Source organism: Bos javanicus, chromosome 11 (genome assembly GCF_032452875.1).
Source record: "Bos javanicus breed banteng chromosome 11, ARS-OSU_banteng_1.0, whole genome shotgun sequence".
In the NCBI taxonomy this organism is placed as follows: domain Eukaryota; kingdom Metazoa; phylum Chordata; class Mammalia; order Artiodactyla; family Bovidae; genus Bos; species Bos javanicus.
This window is the reverse complement of record NC_083878.1, coordinates 100,450,600-100,464,093: the sequence shown is the minus strand read 5'-3', so window position 1 is coordinate 100,464,093 and position 13,494 is coordinate 100,450,600. Positions and strand designations below refer to the sequence as shown.

Here is a 13,494-nt window from a genome sequence, read left to right as displayed (position 1 = left end):
TGTCTGAGCCACCAGGGAAGGCCCAGGAAGCAGCTCACTTGGAATCTGAACCTAGTCCAGTCTGGTTTCAGAGTCCGAGCTCGAAAGCCCTGCATCATCCATTTGGAGAAAGGCAAGACTACGCCTGCTCTCTACTTGGGCCCCCTTCTGGAGGTGGGGGGCCCTCACGGGGCCTTAGACCTGAGCCTCCCCCACTGCCCACCCCCAGGCCAGGCCACTCACTCAGTACCAGCAGCTCGTAGTGCAGCCAGTCCTCGCCCACCTCGTTGGAGGCCCTGCACGAGTACCTTCCCGCATCCTCCGCCCGTACCAGGGGGATCTGCAGGACCCGGCCTCCTGCAGGGACATGGGGGAGATAGAGGTCTGAGCAAGAACCAAGAAACCTGCCCTCTCCCCTGGAGGAGATCTGGGACACATCACTGCCCCACTCCCCCCACATAACCTGTGACATGCAGAGAAGCACCTGCTGTGCCCCGGTCACGGCACAAGAGGGCCAGTTAAAGCACAGTAATGGCTTGCTCTGCACCAGGCCCTGGGCTGAGCATTCACCCAGCCTCTGACTCTGTGTGTTGTCACAACTCCCATCTTACAGATGGAAAAACTGAGGCTTCCTAAGAGTACCTGGCAGGGCTGAGCCCAGCTCCTTGATGAAGGCAGAGAGAAGAGGCGGAGAGCTGGGCACATGTCTGGGCAGAGGCTCTCAGGAGGCTGGAGTGGTTGGAGGTGGGGGCTCTTGAGGGGCATCACCTGGGACCCTCTGCGATCGAGAGCCAGCCAGGGCCAGACTCTGGCATCAAGGGGGCTGGAACTTGTGTCTAGCAGGAGTGGGGTTTGGGTGACTGTGTGCTCAGAATCCTGGGCTGGGGGGTGGCCAACCCAGGATGTGATGGGCTGTGAGTAGGATTTGAACCAGGGGCTCATTATATGCAGAGCCAAGGGGTGGTAGCCTGGACTAGGGAGGCTGTGGCCATGGTCAAGGGAGGGATCACTTAATGTGTGAGATTAATCTATGATCAGGGCCAGAATTAAGATCAGCTGTGACTATGAGCACTGTGTGCCCAGGATTAGGGGTTCTGTGGCCAGGGCAGAGACCAATGGTGGGACTGAGGGTCAGCATGTGACTGAGCTCTTTGTGTCCCCAAGCCAGAGGGCAGTGGCCATTTAAGGGGTCAATTACATCTTTCCGTAAGCCCTGCCTCTCCCAGATCTCCAAGGGGTCGCCTTCTTTCACGAGCACCAAAGTCCAAACCCTGGCATGGCTGTTCGCCCTACAGCCCCCTCATTCTTCCCTCCGCCACCAGCGTCACCGCTGACCCGTGCCTGGCCGGGCACCGCGTGACCGTGAGCCGGGCGACCACCCCACCCGGGCTCTGTGTCTGGGATTCCTCCCAGTCCTGGACCCCTCCTCCCCAGGGAAGCCAGGCGTTTCTAAGCCCCATCCCCAGAACCCTTTAATTCAAAGCCGTCCGTAAAAAACTATTCTAAGATGAAGCAGTTGTTTAGGCAGGAAGCAACCTAGATGCCCATCGACTGATGAGTGAATAGAACACATGTGGTACATAAACACGCTGGAATATATACTCAGCCATAAAAGAGGAAGGGGTTGAGTCAGTCCTAGTGAGGTGGAGGAACCTAGAGCTTGTTATATACATAGTGAAGTAAGTCAAGAAGAGAAAAACAAATATAGTATATTAACGCATATATGTGGGATCTACAGGGCTTCCCTGGTGGCTCAGACGGTAAAGCGATCCAGAAAGCTGATACTGATGAACCCACTTGTGGGGAAGGAATGGGGACGCAGATGTAGAGACTGGACTTGTGGACACAGTAGGGGAGGCAGGGAGTGGGGCAAATGCAGAGAGTAGCGTTGGCATAAATACAAAATGTCCATGCAATGGAGAGCCGGTGAGAAGTTGCTGTGTGGCGCAGGGAGCCCAGCCTGGAGCTCGGTGATGGCTTGGATGGATGGAAGGGGGGAGGGGAGGAGGCTAGGGAGGGAGGGGTGTACTCTATGATTATGGCTGATTCGCGTTTCGCATGGCAGAAACCAGTACAGCACTGCAAAATTTTAAAAAATTTAGATATAAAAAAAGAAAAAGTGTTTATGTTTTTAACAAAAAAGCAAATAACTTTAAAAGTTTCTTTACCAAATGAGCTATCAGGGAAGCCCAACTTTAAATAAACAAATATGTAAAGCAGGAAAAAGACAGAAAGAGGTCACATGACAACCTAGAGGGGTGGAAGGTGGGAGGGAGAGTCAAGAGGGAAGGCACATGCGTATGCTTACAGCTGATTCGTGTTGATATATGGCGGAGATCAACACAGTGCTGTAAAGCGACCATCCTCCAATTAAAAATAAATAATTTTTTTTTAAGGTCACATGAGCCATGATCTTGGATCCTGGGTGGGCATCAGAGCCCCATGAGAGCTTCTTCAACATTTGGGGTCTTAATAAAGGAACTGCCCCCTCCCCCCGGAAAAAGGGGCCAGGACATTACAGATCTCGAAGCCCAGAGGTGGGCGTGGTGCAGACGAGGACCTCTGTTCTAACCAGAGGCAGAAGGGGATCCTGTTCTTGCCTTCAAACAGGTAAAGGACTTCTAGCCCCAGTTTATGAAAGGCGGCTGAGGTCCAGAGTGGTCACATGCCCTGCCGGGGGTCAGACAGCAAGCAGCAGGCAGGAGACCTCAGGCCGCACCGAAAGGCGGAGGCGACCAGCCCTGGTGTGGGTGTGACCCTGCTGCCTGCCTGTAAAGGGCCCGCTCTTCCACGCAGCCCTGGCCTACCTTGCAGAACAGACACCCCGTCCTCGATGGAGAGGGGGCGGTCCCCCCTGTACCAGGTCAGCTCCGCGGCTGGCACCGCATTGGTGTCGCAGTACAGGTAGGCAGGGTTGTTCTCCACGATCTCCCGGTATTCCGTCACCCCACCCCGGGCCTCTTCACCCCAGAACGGGGTCTCAAAGTCTGCAGTGGCATCAGCCACCTTCTGGAAAATGGGGGGTACTGGGGAGCGGAGGACAAAGCCGTCAAGACACACCATTGAGAGATGGGCATGAACCTCTGTTCAGAGATTCCCGTCCCAGCCTCCCCTAGGCAGGGAAATTTCATCGATTGAGCCAATCCCTTTCATCAAAGCAGTTTTTTTTAAATGATCTTTTTTCCTTTATTATCAGCTAATTTTTTTTAAAGATCTGTTTTTTTTTCTGATGCAGACCATTTTTAAAAAGTCTTTATTGACTCTGGAAAATTCTGAAAGAGATGGGAATACCAGGCCACCTGATCTGCCTATTGAGAAATTTGTATGCAGGTCAGGAAGCAACAGTTAGAACTGGACATGGAACAACAGACTGGTTCCAAATAGGAAAAGGAGTTTGTCAAGGCTGTACATTGTCACCCTGTTTATTTAACTTATATGCAGAGTACATCATGAGAAACGCTGGACTGGAAGACACAAGCTGGAATCAAGATTGCCGGGAGAAATATCAATCACCTCAGATATGCAGATGACACCACCCTTATGGCAGAAAGTGAAGAGGAACTAAAAAGCCTCTTGATGAAAGTGAAAGTGGAGAGTGAAAAAGTTGGCTTAAAGCTCAACAATCAGAAAACGATGATCATGGCATCAGGTCCCATCACTTCATGGGAAATAGATGGGGAACCAGTGGAAACAGTGTCAGACTTTATTTTTCTGGGCTCCAAAATCACTACACATGGTGACTGCAGCCATGAAATTAAAAGACGCTTACTCCTTGGAAGGAAAGTTATGACCAACCTAGATAGCATATTCAAAAGCAGAGACATTACTTTGCCAACAAAGGTTTGTCTAGTCAAGGCTATGGTTTTTCCTGTGGTCATGTATGGATGTGAGAGTTAGACTGTGAAGAAGGCTGAGCGCCGAAGAATTGATGCTTTTGAACTGTGGTGTTGGAGAAGACTCTTGAGAGTCCCTTGGACTGCAAGGAGATCCAACCAGTCATTTCTGAAGGAGATCAGCCCTGGGATTTCTTTGGAAGGAATGATGCTAAAGCTGAAACTCCAGTACTTTGGCCACCTCATGTGAAGTGTTGACTCACTGGAAAAGACTCTGATGCTGGGAGGGACTGGGGGCAGGAGGAGAAGGGGATGACAGAGGATGAGATGGCTGGATGGCATCACTGACTCGATGGACGTGAGTCTGAGTGAACTCCGGGAGTTGGTGATGGACAGAGAGGCCTGGCGTGCTGTGATTCATGGGGTTGAAAAGAGTCGGACACGACTGAGTGACTGATCTGATCTGATTGACTCTGTTACAATATTGCTTCTGTTTTATGCTTTGTTTTTTTGGCCAAGAGGCCTCTGGGATCTGCCTTCTTGGACCAGGAACCCACACCCGCTGCATTGGAAGGGGAAGTCTTAACCACTGGACCATCAGGAAAGTTCCCTGATCGCCCATATATTACAAAGGTAAAACTAAGGCCTGGGGGGCAGTGATGTCCCGGTCCACCAGGGCTCTTGAAAGAGCCCAGGCCAGGGTTCGGGGGGCCAGATGTGCAGACAGCGATGAGAATAGAGCCCTCCTGCCAGGCCGCCCCAGAAGCACTGACACCCCCCAAGTCCCACTGACCCCCGCCCCGTGGCCCCACACACCCTGGATGAGCACGTTGAAGTCCTGGTCATCCTCGCCGGCCACGTTGGTGGCCACGCACAGGTATCGCCCAGAATCGGAGACCTGCGTGGGCTGGATCTGGAGCAACCGTCCTTCACCAAGGATGTGGACACGCTGGTTGGGGGTCACGGGCTGGAGGAGGAAAGAGAGGGGACAGGGATCAGGAATGAGGGCTAGAAAGCACCCAGATGAGTTACTTCCATTTTCACATGGGTTTTAAAACACCACATAAAGTGATCAGAGCACCCTGACAATTCTGTAACACCAGACCCACAGAACGTAAAAATTAGAAGAGAATTCAGTGAGTGAATATAGGGTTTCATGCATGTGAGACTTGTTTTCTATAAAGAGTTGAGCTTCTTATTAAAATATAAAGGATGGGGCAGGGCCCAGGACAGCTCTGGGGCCTGCTGCTATGACTGCCTTTTCTGGAAGGTTCTGCAGATGAGGGGGGCCCAGACTGAGAATCTGAGGCCGCCAGGGGCTCCTGAGCTCACCTGTCCGTCCTTGTACCAGCTGATGGTGGGCGGGGGCACAGCCCAGGACTCACACTCCAGGGTCAAGGTGCTGTTGACTTTGGTCTTCACTTCCTTCATGCTGACCTCCCCGAAGAGGTCATCTTTGGAGATGGAAGGGGGGACTGAAAACCATAAAGGAGTCTGAGGAGCAGGCCGGGAGAAGAGGTGCTGAGACCCTGCACCCCCCAGCCCCTAAGCCCATCCCAGAAATGGAGGGGGCTGTCTCTCCAGAGCAGAGGAACAGGGAGCCTGGTAACCCACCCACTCCTGGGGAGAGATGGTTATGGGACAGGGCAGGTCTGAGGCAGGGGGATTCCTGGGGTGACCTCTGGGGACCCTTCCGGGAGTACCAGGTCTCCAGCTGTGGGCGGTATTATTGCACCGCAGTGCGAGTGGCAAAAGGAAGCCAGGATTGCTGTGGGTCTAGGCATCCACGTGACCCAGTCCTAACTCACTGGTTCCCTCCTCCTAAGTTCTAGGCCCTAAATGGACCGAGCTGGCCTGGCTGGCCAGGGACTATCAGAGGGGACATGTCACATGAAGGTGCCTGGGGTGTCAAGTGCAGCCCCGGCACTCCCAGGCAGCCTCCTGCCCACGCAGCCGGTGCCCTGGCCGGTCCCTGACTCACTGAGGACTTCCACGTGGTAGTTCTTCATGGCCTCGCCCAGCTCGTTGGTGACCACGCAGGTGTACTGGCCCGCATCTTCCTTCTGGGCATTCAGAATCTGCAGCCCGTGGGTGCCTGCTTGGGGTAGGACAGCGGCCAGGGTCACCCCTGGCTGCCTGCCTCTGACCCAACCTGGTGACATGTTACCTCCCCCCCTTCCCCCCATCCCCTCGAGGGCATCACCTGGGAGCAGCTGGATGTTGTTCAAGGCCTCAAAAGGGACCCCGTCCTTCATCCAGGTGATGGTGGGGGCGGGAAAGGCCCGCGTCTCGCAGATCAGAGAGATGGGGTTGTTGATGGTCACAGTCACCTCCTCGTCCACGCTGTCCTCCGTCACTCCCAGGACGGTGGGAACCACTGCAGTGGGGCAGGGGGTGCGCTCCTGAACAGGGATCCCCCACCCTGGGCCCGAGGACCCGGAAAAGTCTGAGACCCTGGTGCTGGGCTTCAGTGCTGTTGTTGTTTGTGTTACACAGATGGGAAATGAGGCTCAGAGGAACCACGCCCTGTGCAGCCAGACTTCAATTCAGGCCTGGGTGGCCCAGAGCCCAGGCTCTCCCTTACTAAGCCATATCATAGGGGAAGCTGGTCAAGTCTGCCTCTATTTCCCCAATAAGCTCTTAACATCCATGCGTGTGCAGGCTCAGTTGTGTCCGACTCTTTATGACCCCGTGGACTATATCGCGCCAGGCTCCTCTGTCCATGGGATTTCCAGGCAAGAACACTGGAGTGGGTTGCCATTTCCTCCTCTAGGGGATCTTCCTGACCCAGGGATCAAACCCCCGTCTCCTGTGTCTCCTGCACTGGAAGGCGGATTCTTTACTACTGCGCCACCTGGGAAGCCCCTGTTAACATCCAGACATCTACTAATTTTTCCACAGTCTTCCCAGTTCTGTGTGTGGTTCCAATTTGTACCCTGCTCTGAGCAGAGGTGGGGGTGGAGTTTTGTTCTCTGCTGAGTAAAATAGCTCTGCTTTCATGGGTCCCCAAATATTCTCTTTCAGCTCTTGCTGGGGACCCTCCTTTTTACCAACAGCAGTTTATTTCATTTTTCATTAATTAATTTTGGCTGCTCTGGGTCTTTGTTGCTACGTGCAGGCTTTCTCTAGCTGTGACGAGGGGCGGCTAGTCTCTGGTTACGCTATACAAGCTTCTCTTTGCAGTGGCTTCTCCTGTAGCAGACTTCAGACTCCAGGGTGTGCAGGACAAGTAATTGCAGCTTGCAGGCTCTAGACCTCGGGCTCAGTAGTTGTGGCACACAGGGTTAGTTGCCCCCAGGCCATGTGGAATCTTCCAAGAGCAGGGATCGAACCTGAGTCCCTTGCATTGGCTGGTAGATTCTTAACCACTGGACCTCTAGGGAAGTTTTGTGCGTGCTCTGCATGCTAAGTTACTTCAGTCATGTCTGACTCTTTGCGACCCCATGGATTGCAGCCTGCCAGGCTCCTCGGTCCATGGGATTCTCCAGGCAAGAATACTGGAGTGGGTTGCCATGTCCTCCTCCAGGGGATCTTCCTGACCCAGGGATCGAACCTGGGTCTCCTGTGTCTCCTGCATTGCAGATGGATTCTTTACCACTGAGCCATCTGGGAAGTCCTGCCAATAGCATTTTGAGAAACAGATCTGTCTAATCTTCTAGAACCCTGCTTCTCCTAATGAGACAGTTCATGCTGATGGCTCTTGGGAGAATGACTGCCTGGGTGTAAGCCCCCACCCTGAGGCCTAGAGTCTTGTCACCTCTCTAAGCCTCACAGCTTCACTAGTGACCGGGGGACAAGCACATCTCCCACCTCCTAGGATAGTCAGGGGACGCCTGTGGTCCAGTGGTTAGGACTCTGCCTCCCAGTGCACAGGGCTTGGCTTCGACCCCCAGTCAAGTAACTAAGATCCCACGTGCTGCTCGGTGCCCCCACCCCCATTCAACTAATCAGGCCTCTCCACATGCCTGGCTCGTGGTAGGTGTTTAGCCAATATACCCACTGTTGTTACTTCTGTTGTTGCTGACATGGAAGAAACAAAAGTAAAGTGCTTTGTGGGAAGCTGCCTGTAAGGAGTTGGTCACCTTGGTTTTCCCTTCTGCTTGAACCTAGGGTCACCAGGAGATGTTTGGCACTTACCCAGGACGCTAAGCTGGAAATGCTTGGTCTTCTCCCCTACGGCGTTGGCTGCAACGCAGGCGTAGTGGCCCGCACTAGACAGGTTGGCGTGGAGGACCCACAGGAGGGCTCCATCTGGAGAAATGTGGTGGGCATCTCCACTAGCTAGGGGTTGGCCGTCTTTGAACCATGTGACCTTGGGCTGTGGGTGGCCTGTATGCAGAGGGGAGAGGCAGGTGAAACGATTCAGTAGGTTTTCACCAGGTCAAACCAGAGGCCAGAGGCAGCTCCGAGATGGGGTGGGAGACATCGTTCTCCATTTCAGTCCAGAGGCCCGTGTGGCAGGGCAAGACACAGAAGCAGCCGTCAAACCTGGCCCGGACCCTTTCCTATGTGATTCGGTTACCGTTTCCTTTCCCAGGTTGTGGGCAGGGATGGCTTGGTACAGACAGGCAGGACATAAAGGCAAATTATTCTTTCCATCCATCCATTCATCATCCATCCATCCATCTACCCACCCCACCCCATCCATCCATCCTTTTATCCATTCATACATACACACATTCACCCATCTGTCCATTCATCCATCTATCCATCCATCCATCCATCTCTCCCAGGCCACAAGCATTAATGGGAGCCTACTTTGCCAGGCACTGGGGGAACCATGGTGACAAGATAGTCCTTGGTTCTCATGGAGCTCAGAGCCTGGATGGGGTAGACAGATGTCACAAGGCCACTCTGGCCCAGTGGAGTCAATGCTGCGACAGGGGAACACTAGGTCCTTGTAGGAGAACAGCAGAGAAATGACTCCAGAAAGAATGAAGACACCCAGTGACTGGTGATGGAAGCAAGGTCTGATGCTGTAAAGAACAGCACTGCATAGGAACCTGGAATGTCAGGTCCATGAATCGAGGTAAATTGGAAGTGGTCAAACAGGAGATGGCAAGAATGAACATCGACATTTTAGAGATCAGTGAACTAAAATGGACTGGAATGGGTGAATTTAACTCAGATGACCATTATATATACCACTGTGGGCAAGAATCCCTTAGAAAAAAATGGACTAGTCCTCACAGTCAACAAAAGAGTCTGAAATGCAGTACTTGGATGCAATCTCAAAAACGACAGAATGATCTCTGTTTGTTTCCAAGGCAAACCATTCAGTAGCACAGGAATCCAAGTCTATGACTCTACCAGTAATGCTGGAGAAGCTGAAGTTGAACCGTTCTATGAAGATCTACAAGACCTTCCAGAACTAACACCCAAAAAAAGATGTCCTTTTCATCATAGGGGACTGGAATGCAAAAGTAGGAAGTCAAGAGGTATGTGGAGTAACAGGCAAATTTGGTCTTGAGAGTACAAAATGAAGCAGGGCAAAGGTTAACAGAGTTTTGCGAAGCGAACACACTGGTCATAGCAAACACCGTCTTCTAACAACACAAGAGAAGACTCTACACATGGACATCACCAGATGATCAATACTGAAATCAGATTGATTATATTCTTTGCAGCCAAAGATGGAGAAGCTCTAAACAGTCAGCAAAAACAAGACTGGGAACTGACTGTGGCTCAGATCATGAGCTCCTTATTGCCAAATTCAGACTTAAATTGGAAAGTAGGGAAAATCACTAGACCATTGAGGTATGACCTAAAACAAATCCCTTATGATTATACAGTGGAAGTGACAAACACATTCAAGGGATTAGATCTGATAGACAGAGTGCCTGAAGAACTATGGACTGAGGTTAGTGACATTGTACAGGACACAGTGATCAAGGCCATCCCCAAGAAAAAGAAATGCAAAAAGGCAAAATGTTTCTTTGAGAAGGCCTTATAAATAGCTGAAAAAAGAAGAGAAGTGAAAGGCAAAGGAAAAAAGTAAGATATACCCATTTGAATGCAGAGTTCCAAAGAATAGCAAGGAGAGATAAGAAAGCCTTCCTCAGTGATTAGTGCAAAGAAATAGAGGAAAACAATAGAATGGGAAAGATTAGAGATCTCTTCAAGAAAATTAGAGATACCAAGGGAACATGTCATTAAATGATGGGCACAATAAAGGACAGAAATGGTATGGACCTAACAGAAGCAGAAGATATTAAGAAGAGGTGGCAAGAATATACAGGAGAACTGTACAAAAAAGATCTTCACGACCCAGATAATCATGATGGTGTCATCACTCACCTAGAGCCAGACATCCTGGAATGCAAAGTCAAGTGGGCCTTAGGAAGCATCACCATGAACAAAGCTAGTGGAGGTGATGGAATTCCAGTTGAGCTATTTCAAATCCTAAAAGATGATGCTGTGAAAGTGCTGCACTCAATATGCCAGCAAATTTGGAAAACTCAGCAGTGTCCACAGGACTGGAAAAGGTCAGCTTTCATTCCAATCCCAAAGAAAGACAATGCCCAAAAATGCTCAAACTACCACACAATTGCACTCATCTCATACGCTAGCAAACTAATGCTCAAAATTCTCCAAGCCAGGCTTCAACAGTATGTGAACCGCGAACCTCCAGATGTTCAAGCTGGATTTAGAAAAGGCAGAAGAACCAGAGATCAAATTGCCAACATCCACTAGATCATTAAAAAAGCAAGAGAGTTCCAGAAAAACATCTACTTCTGCTTTATTGACTATGCCAAAGCCTTTGACTGTGTGGATCACAATAAACTGCGGAAAATTCTTTAAAAGAAGGGAATACCAGCCCACCTGACCTGTCTCCTGAGAAATCTGTATGCAGGTCAAGAAGCAACAGTTAGAACTGGACATGGAACAACAGACTGGTTCCAAATCGGGAAAGGAGTACATCAAGGCTGTATATTGTCACCCTGCTTATTTAACTTATATGCAGAGTACATCATGCAAAATGCCGGGCTGGATGAAGCACAAGCTGGAAACAAGACTGCTGGGAGAAATGTCAATAACCTCAGATATGCAGATGACACCACCCTTATGGCAGAAAGTGAAGAGGAACTAAAAGGCCTCTTGATGAAAGTGAAAGAGGAGAGTGGAAAAGTTGGCTTAAAGCTGAATATTCAGAAAACTAAGATCACAACATCCAGTCCCATCACTTCATGGGAAATAGATGGGGAGACAATAGAAACAGTGAGAGACTACTTTTTTGGGCTCCAAAATCACTGCAGATGGTGACTCCAGCCACGAAATTAAAAAACGCTTGCTCCTTGGAAGAAAAGCTATGACCAACCTAGACAGCATATTAAAAAGCAGAGACATTACTTTGCCAACAAAGGTCCTTCTGGTCAAAGTTATGGTCTTTCCAATGGTCATGTATGGATGTGAGAGTTGGACCATAAAGAAAGCTGAGCGCCGAAGAATTGATGCTTTTGAAACACGGTGTTGGAGAAGACTCTTGAGAGACCCTTGGACTTCAAGGAGATCCATCCTAAAGGAAATCAGTCCTGAATATTCATTGGAAAGACTGACGCTGAAGCTGAAACTCCAATATTTGGCCACCTTATGCAAAGAACTGAGTCACTGCAAAAGATCCTAATTCTTGGAAAGACTGAAGGTGGGAGGAGAAGGGGACAACAGAGGATGAGATAGTTGCATGGCATCACCAACTCAATGGACATGAGTTTGAGCAAGTTCCTGGAGTTGGTGATGGACAGGGAGGCCTGGCGTGTTGCAGTCCATAGGGTCGCAAAGAGTCCGACACGACTGAGCGACTGAACTGAGCTCTGCAGTCAGATGAGTAAGGAAGAGTGTTTGTGGCAGAGGCATAGAGAGTGAAAAGTCCAAGATGGCAAGGGACACCCTGCAGGGAACAGCAGGGCAGTGGGCAGGCACCCCAGATCTCTGAAGACCCCTCCTCCCACAGCTGCCTCTTCACCCTCCTCCAGTCCGCTGTGTGGCCCTTACCTGAGACGTTGCACATCAGGTGGGCCATCTCCCCCTCGGGGACCTTGACTGTGTCCTCCACGTCCTCCTTCTCAATACTGGGAGGAACTGCGAGAAGCAGGGAAGACAGACGCTCACTGACCAGACTGAGCAACCACGGAGCAGGAAGCCAAGCGCCCACTGTATCTGTCTTCCATTCTCCATTCCCTCACACCTGCTGCTATGGGGCAGGGGATCTAATAAAAATTTGCAGCTGGCTGAGGCAAATACCAGTGCCGCTGGGAGAAGGCCCCAATCAGAGGAAGGCAGTTGGGTGGTATTGAAAATCTTTGCCCCCTTTCATCTTGGGTTGATTCTGGCTGTTTCTGGAAAGTTCTATGGCAGCCTCAGAAAGAGGCTGCTGATGAGGCAAAGAAGACAAGGCTTGGTCTCTCCCTCCTGTCTGTGCTGGGTCCACTCCCAGAGGCTCGCAGGCTGGAAGGAAGGATGGGTGGGCGCCCGTGAGAACCATGCGGTGACATACCCAGGACCTCCACGCTGAAGTCCCTCCGTGCCTCCCCAGCCTCGTTGCTGGCCAGGCAGGAGTAGAGGCCTCTGTCCTGCTCCTGCGCCCGGGTCAGCTTCAGCATCCAGCCACCTGTGAAGCGGGAGAGTGGGCTCCAAGCACAGCTGCGAGCAGCCTTCTGTCCCCAGCTGAGCCCAGGCTGCCCACTGGAAGGAGGAACACGCTGGGCATTATATTTAGATGTTTATGAGTCTGCCTCCCACAGTGTTCCATTCCTCAGAGAGGGAAACTGAGACCTGGAGGGTCAACAGATGGATGGAGCTCTCTGGACATTAGTCCTTGCTGTTGTTTAGTCGCTAAGTCCTATTGTTTAGTTGCTAAGTCCTCCTCCGGAGGATTTTTCCAACCCAGGGATCAAGCCCTCATCTCCTGAATTAGCAGGTGAATTCTTTATTACTGAGCCACCAGGGAAGCCTGGATATTAGACCTACGCCAGGGTAAACTTCTCTTAAGCTTCCCGGGTGACTCAGATGGTAAAGAATCTGCCTGCAATGTGGGAGACCTGGGTTCAATCCCTGGGTTGGGAAGATCCCCTGGAGGAGGGCATGGCAACCCACTCCAGTATTCTTGCCTGGAGAATCCCCATGGACAGAGTAGCCTGGCGGGCTACGGTACATGGGGTTGCAAAGAGTTGGACATGACTGAGTGACTAAACACACATAAGCACGGGGTAAACTTGACCCTGTCCTAGTAAGAAGACTCTGTCACCTGGCTACCCTCTCTTCTGTAGATTGACTAGAGCTGAAAGCACAGCAGTGGTTTATGTAATCCTGGCTCAGATCAGAACCCCATTCTACTCTGATGGACCTGGTGAAAGTCCACCTTCTCCCAAGGACCTCTCAGAGGTGAACCAATTCCTCTCAGGGGAACACAAGGATTTCCTAAGACCAGCCCAAGGAAAGCAGATATACAGGACTTGCCATCACGGCTACTCCTGTACCCAGGGCAGACATCACTAATCGATTACCACTCTCCTTTCTGCCAGACCCAGATGCAGTCTCTGAATTCATCTCATCCGATGAATACTGCAGCCCCTACCAAGTGACAGGAAGTGATACACGAGGGGAAATTTACCATCCCAGCTTGGGCTGCATGGAATAATTGATGGGTCATTGAGGCCAAGCCTCAGTGGGCCTGGAAGTCCCT

General features: G+C 51.1%; 1 protein-coding gene across 2 annotated transcripts in view; it reads right to left on the bottom strand.

Moving 5' to 3' along the window:
* HMCN2 (hemicentin 2) overlaps positions 1 to 13,494 on the bottom strand; it is a 177,898-nt gene that overhangs the window by 50,015 nt on the left and 114,389 nt on the right. The window contains exons 47-55 of one of the 2 annotated variants that reach the window (XM_061433841.1): positions 12,307 to 12,420; positions 11,805 to 11,891; positions 7,950 to 8,141; positions 6,016 to 6,189; positions 5,794 to 5,910; positions 5,145 to 5,287; positions 4,629 to 4,779; positions 2,787 to 3,005; positions 223 to 336 (exon numbers count right to left, since the gene is read on the bottom strand). In XM_061433841.1, the coding sequence (XP_061289825.1) occupies positions 223 to 336; positions 2,787 to 3,005; positions 4,629 to 4,779; positions 5,145 to 5,287; positions 5,794 to 5,910; positions 6,016 to 6,189; positions 7,950 to 8,141; positions 11,805 to 11,891; positions 12,307 to 12,420 (1,311 nt within the window). The remainder of the gene's footprint in view (positions 1 to 222; positions 337 to 2,786; positions 3,006 to 4,628; positions 4,780 to 5,144; positions 5,288 to 5,793; positions 5,911 to 6,015; positions 6,190 to 7,949; positions 8,142 to 11,804; positions 11,892 to 12,306; positions 12,421 to 13,494) is intronic. The other variant, XM_061433842.1, reaches the window with a different exon arrangement.